Raw genomic sequence first — 4,372 nt, forward strand, 5'->3', positions numbered from 1 at the left:
TATTTTTTTAAAAAATAATTTTTTTTTTTAAAAATGGATAAAGTTAACATTAGTTAACACAAAAAGTTTAAAATGGATTAAAAATGAGATTTTTTAAAAGTTAGAAGGGAAGAAAATGTACATTTATAAAATAGAAGGGAGGGAAGTGTCATTTTAGCATCTCACAGAAGAGGGGAGTAAAATTTTCTCTATAATCAAATAATAACCCATATCATCAAAACATAGGTTTAATTGATATATGGATAACTGATCAACATGCAAATTTTAGCATGTTTTTTCTCTGAGATAGTTGAATATTTACTTAATTGAAAGATTGGAGTATATATCTTAATATAAAGTTTTTGTCAAACTATTATTCTAGGTCTCAAAAAATAGAAATTGCTTGTGAGCCGTGGGGTGGTAATGAGTAGGGTATGCTAGGGCAATTCTATTCTATCCGCGAATTGAGAATATTTCAACCATAATCTTATTTATTTTTAAGTTGTGGGTACTCGACTTTATCTGCGAGTTAAGAAAAAGATACATTATTATTATATAATTTGATAATAATTTAAAATAGAACTTATTTTTATGTAAAAAAATATTAAATTATCAATTAATGATTTTTTTTAGTAACCAAAGATTTTTTGTATTTAATGAGAGGTCTTTGGTTCAACATCCACTTAAAACATATTTTTATATAAGTATATAACATATACATATAGAGTGCGGATTAATCGGATAAAGTTGAACCTCAACCCACACCCTACCTTACCCGCACCCTACCTTACCTGTTGTGGATCGGATTGACAACCCTACCCAATTGGATGAGATCAAATTAAATACCTGCAGGTAGAGTAGTACATATTGCCACCTAGTGAGCCTTCTTCTTCCTAATTTGCTAGTGATATTTAATTTGTACAATTCACAAGTTTTGCAACGACTTTCCATTTGTTTTCTCTCTCATTTTTACATATTTAATTTCTTTCTTTTCTTTTTGGGTGCAATTTATATATTACTTTCAATTATTAATAATAGAAGTTTCACTATTTTGTATTTTGTTTTTCATTATAGACAAGGTTCCTAGTAAGTTGTACAAATAACATATATAATTACCCCACATAATCACATTTTAAGCACAATCAAAACCTTTGCTAATAAAGATTGCTTGATACAACAATGGACACGCACAAACACATGCTTCTAATTAATCACCAAAATAAAACTTTATGCAACAATAATAAACCTTATGTTATTCAATTAATTAATTCATGCAAAATCCCTAGTCCCATTGTTATTATTCAACTTTCCCTTTCCACTATTGACCACAAAGTCAAGGTTATAAAGCACCGGAACCATAGTAATAGAACACAAGAACACCAAAACAGGTCCAAATATCCAAAGCAATAGAGGAAGTGCCGCATAGAAAATCCTATTCCCCACAGTGTTCAACACAAACCCTTTCTCTAATATTTCATTAACATAATCCAGGGTCACTAATGACATTTCATCTTGTGGTGTATTAATTAGAATGTTGACTTGATTGATGAACCGGATCGACAGCGAGTGACAAAAGAACGAGAAAAGGAAGAAGATGAGAAGCGTCACATATTTCAACGCCACCATAAATTCTCCGTGCCCGCCGTAGAGGGCGTCATCTAGCGGTTTTTTTATGCTGTAAGTGCTGCTTATTACGGCAGCGAGCCCAGAGGAGAGGAGAATGGAAGTTGTGGCCATTAGAGTTGACCCCATGATTGTGTTCCGAAGTGACTGAACGGCCAAAATATTCTTTTTATCATTGTCCTAAAAAAAGAATTATTCATATCAAAATCACAATAAAACATGTTAATGAAAAATACTTGTAGTCGCTTCGTACGGAATTGATATCTAAGAATCATTAGATAATTTGATAGATTTGATTTAGAATTAATAGCTAAAAGTCGCTAAATAATTTGACAGGTCATCTAATGATTCTCAACTATCAACTTTACATGAATACAAATATATACGAAATTTCACCAAATTGGTTTCATAATTAGATTAGATTTTTTGTTTTTATATTAAGTACATGATTCACAATTTTTTTTTTGAAAAAATATTGTCAATATTAATATATGGATTTGCATGCTCATCATTTAGGTCTAGCACAGTAGCTTCATACATATTGGACTGTATATTCACCTAATCAATGTCTTAATGGCGTTTGTTTCAGGTAATTTCAATTTATTCTTAGAAATTGTTTAAAAATTTTATTATTCTCATATTTGTTTAAAATTTTAAAATCTAATTCTTAGGAATAATATTTTTTCAGAAACAAAAAATTTATCCCTATACAAAAGGTGGGTATTTGATATTACGTACTATGTCAAAGAAATAAATTAATATTACATCCTTAACAATTATGTTTCTTGTCAAAGAGCTCACCCTTTTTTATATATGGATATTGAGGTTATTTTGAAAATTAATAATCTATCCTCAGAAATATATAAAATAAAATAAAATAAATGTATTTTAATTTATTATTGAAAATATATATTAAAAACCATTTTCAACAATTTTTGGCACCAATCAAACAAGTTTTATTTTTAATAACATTCGGGTATAATATTTGTAAACATAATATTCCTAAACAAAAAAAAACTCTTAGAATATATATTTTAAGGAATATTATATTTTAACTTTAAAATAAATGTTCACTTACCTTTTTCTTATTACTTAGTAACCAGCATAACATTTTATCTGGTGGGATCAAAGAATAAATTAAGAAAATGCAAGTGGAAAAAGAATACTTTTTATTTGTAATATACGAATGAAATGCTATTGATGATGCTAATCCAATAGAATCCTTGTACATACTTTTACTTTGTTATTCCATTCTTTCCCACCCTTTTTTTGCATTGGTCCTGAATTTAATTCCATTCTTATTCTCAGAAAAAAAAAAGTCAATTTCATATTCTAATTCCATTTGTTAAGATTATATTAGAAATGTGATCAAAATTGACGAGGGCATCAAATATCAAGAAAAATTATAAGTATAAAATAAAAAATGGAGTTATAACACCTAAAAAAATAGATGAGGAAAGGAGTTACTTAAACGATACTGTAAATGCTAAGAATAAGCTTATTACTTGCAACACACATGAGGTGCATATAATTTTAAGAAAAAAAATAATACTAACTGAACTCGAGTATACGAATCATTCCAAAAATTATATAAATAGATAAAAAACGGTTATATAAGTAATTAAAACCAGTTACAAACCTATATATGAAGCATGGATATTAATACAGAAATAGGATACGGTTTGACGCGACATAAAATATGATGTACGTAGACACATAAATTTTAAATTTGTATAAGACATGAAATTAATAATAAAGTTGAACACACGAATACTTGGTGATATTTAGATATGAGGAAGTATAGAAACCAATAGAATTTGTACAATGTGTATAATAGAGGTTTAGGAATGTCCGATTCAGTATTAGAGATATAACCATTAGTGATGTCTTTTTCTATCAGCTTAATTTTTTGGGATGAGTGGTTTCATGACATGGTATCAGAGTTCCAAATCCAAAAGGTTAAGAATTCGATCCTTCCAAAATTAGCTTAAGCTTTTGGAATGAGTGGTTTCATGATATGAAATATTTATTATCCTATAAATATTCTATTAGCTCCCTAGCAAGATTCTTTAGATATATGTCCAAACATGTTCAGAAAAATAATTTTTATTTTTTATTAAGACACGATTGGACACAAAAAATATGTGTATTGGACAAGTATAGTATTCAACATGTATCCAACATGTAAACATAGTAATTAAACGAAGTGTCTATATTTCATAGACTTCTAAATATAACTTTAATGAAAGAAAACATAATTAGTAACAACTAACAACTTAAATATTTGAGTCCTAAGCAAGCTTTTATCATAAATATTTATTGAATCTGGGTCAATATTTAGTTTGTTAAATTAAGACTTAATAATAAGTTGAATTTAATTTTGATATAATATTATACATATATTATTTAATTAAATATAATTAGATATTGTGACATAAATGAAACAATTATTTTTCACTTTTACCATATATGTAAAAATTAAAAAATCATCTAAAAAAAATATGATTAAATGACTATAAAATTCTTTATGCTAAATACTAAATAAAATATGGAAAAACTAATGAAATACCTTCATGATAGCAGCAACCCAATTCCTTCTGGCACTGGCATTGATGCCAATAATAGTTGTATGTGGATGAGTCCTAACACTGTACCAAAGCCAAAAATGGTAACCAATGGTTAATAGAAACCCTAATGGCACCAATATCACATCCAAATAACATTTCTTCCATTCCATCATCTATGTGAATGATGAATGAAGCTAGCAAGC

General features: G+C 27.8%; 1 protein-coding gene across 1 annotated transcript; it reads right to left on the reverse strand.

Annotated features, from left to right (window-relative positions):
- Positions 1 to 1,151: 1,151 nt before the first annotated feature.
- On the reverse strand, positions 1,152 to 4,364 carry LOC107470875 (uncharacterized). Its single transcript, XM_016090293.3, has 2 exons — positions 4,172 to 4,364; positions 1,152 to 1,782 (listed from the first exon to the last, which is right to left on the reverse strand). The coding sequence occupies exons 1-2, from the start codon at positions 4,340 to 4,342 to the stop codon at positions 1,249 to 1,251; spliced, it is 705 nt and encodes a 234-aa protein (XP_015945779.1). The 5' UTR covers positions 4,343 to 4,364; the 3' UTR covers positions 1,152 to 1,248.
- Between the last annotated feature and the right edge of the window lie 8 nt (positions 4,365 to 4,372).

Source organism: Arachis duranensis, chromosome 10 (assembly GCF_000817695.3).
Source record: "Arachis duranensis cultivar V14167 chromosome 10, aradu.V14167.gnm2.J7QH, whole genome shotgun sequence".
NCBI classification, from domain to species: Eukaryota; Viridiplantae; Streptophyta; class Magnoliopsida; order Fabales; family Fabaceae; genus Arachis; species Arachis duranensis.

Coding starts and splice junctions, on each gene's coding strand:
- LOC107470875 (XM_016090293.3), bottom strand. CDS start 4,342: ATGATGGAATGGAAGAAATGTTATTTGGATGTGATATTGGTGCCATTA. Junction 1,783..4,171: donor GGGTTGCTGCTATCATGAAG/GTATTTCATTAG, acceptor TTCTTTTTTTAG/GACAATGATAAAAAGAATAT.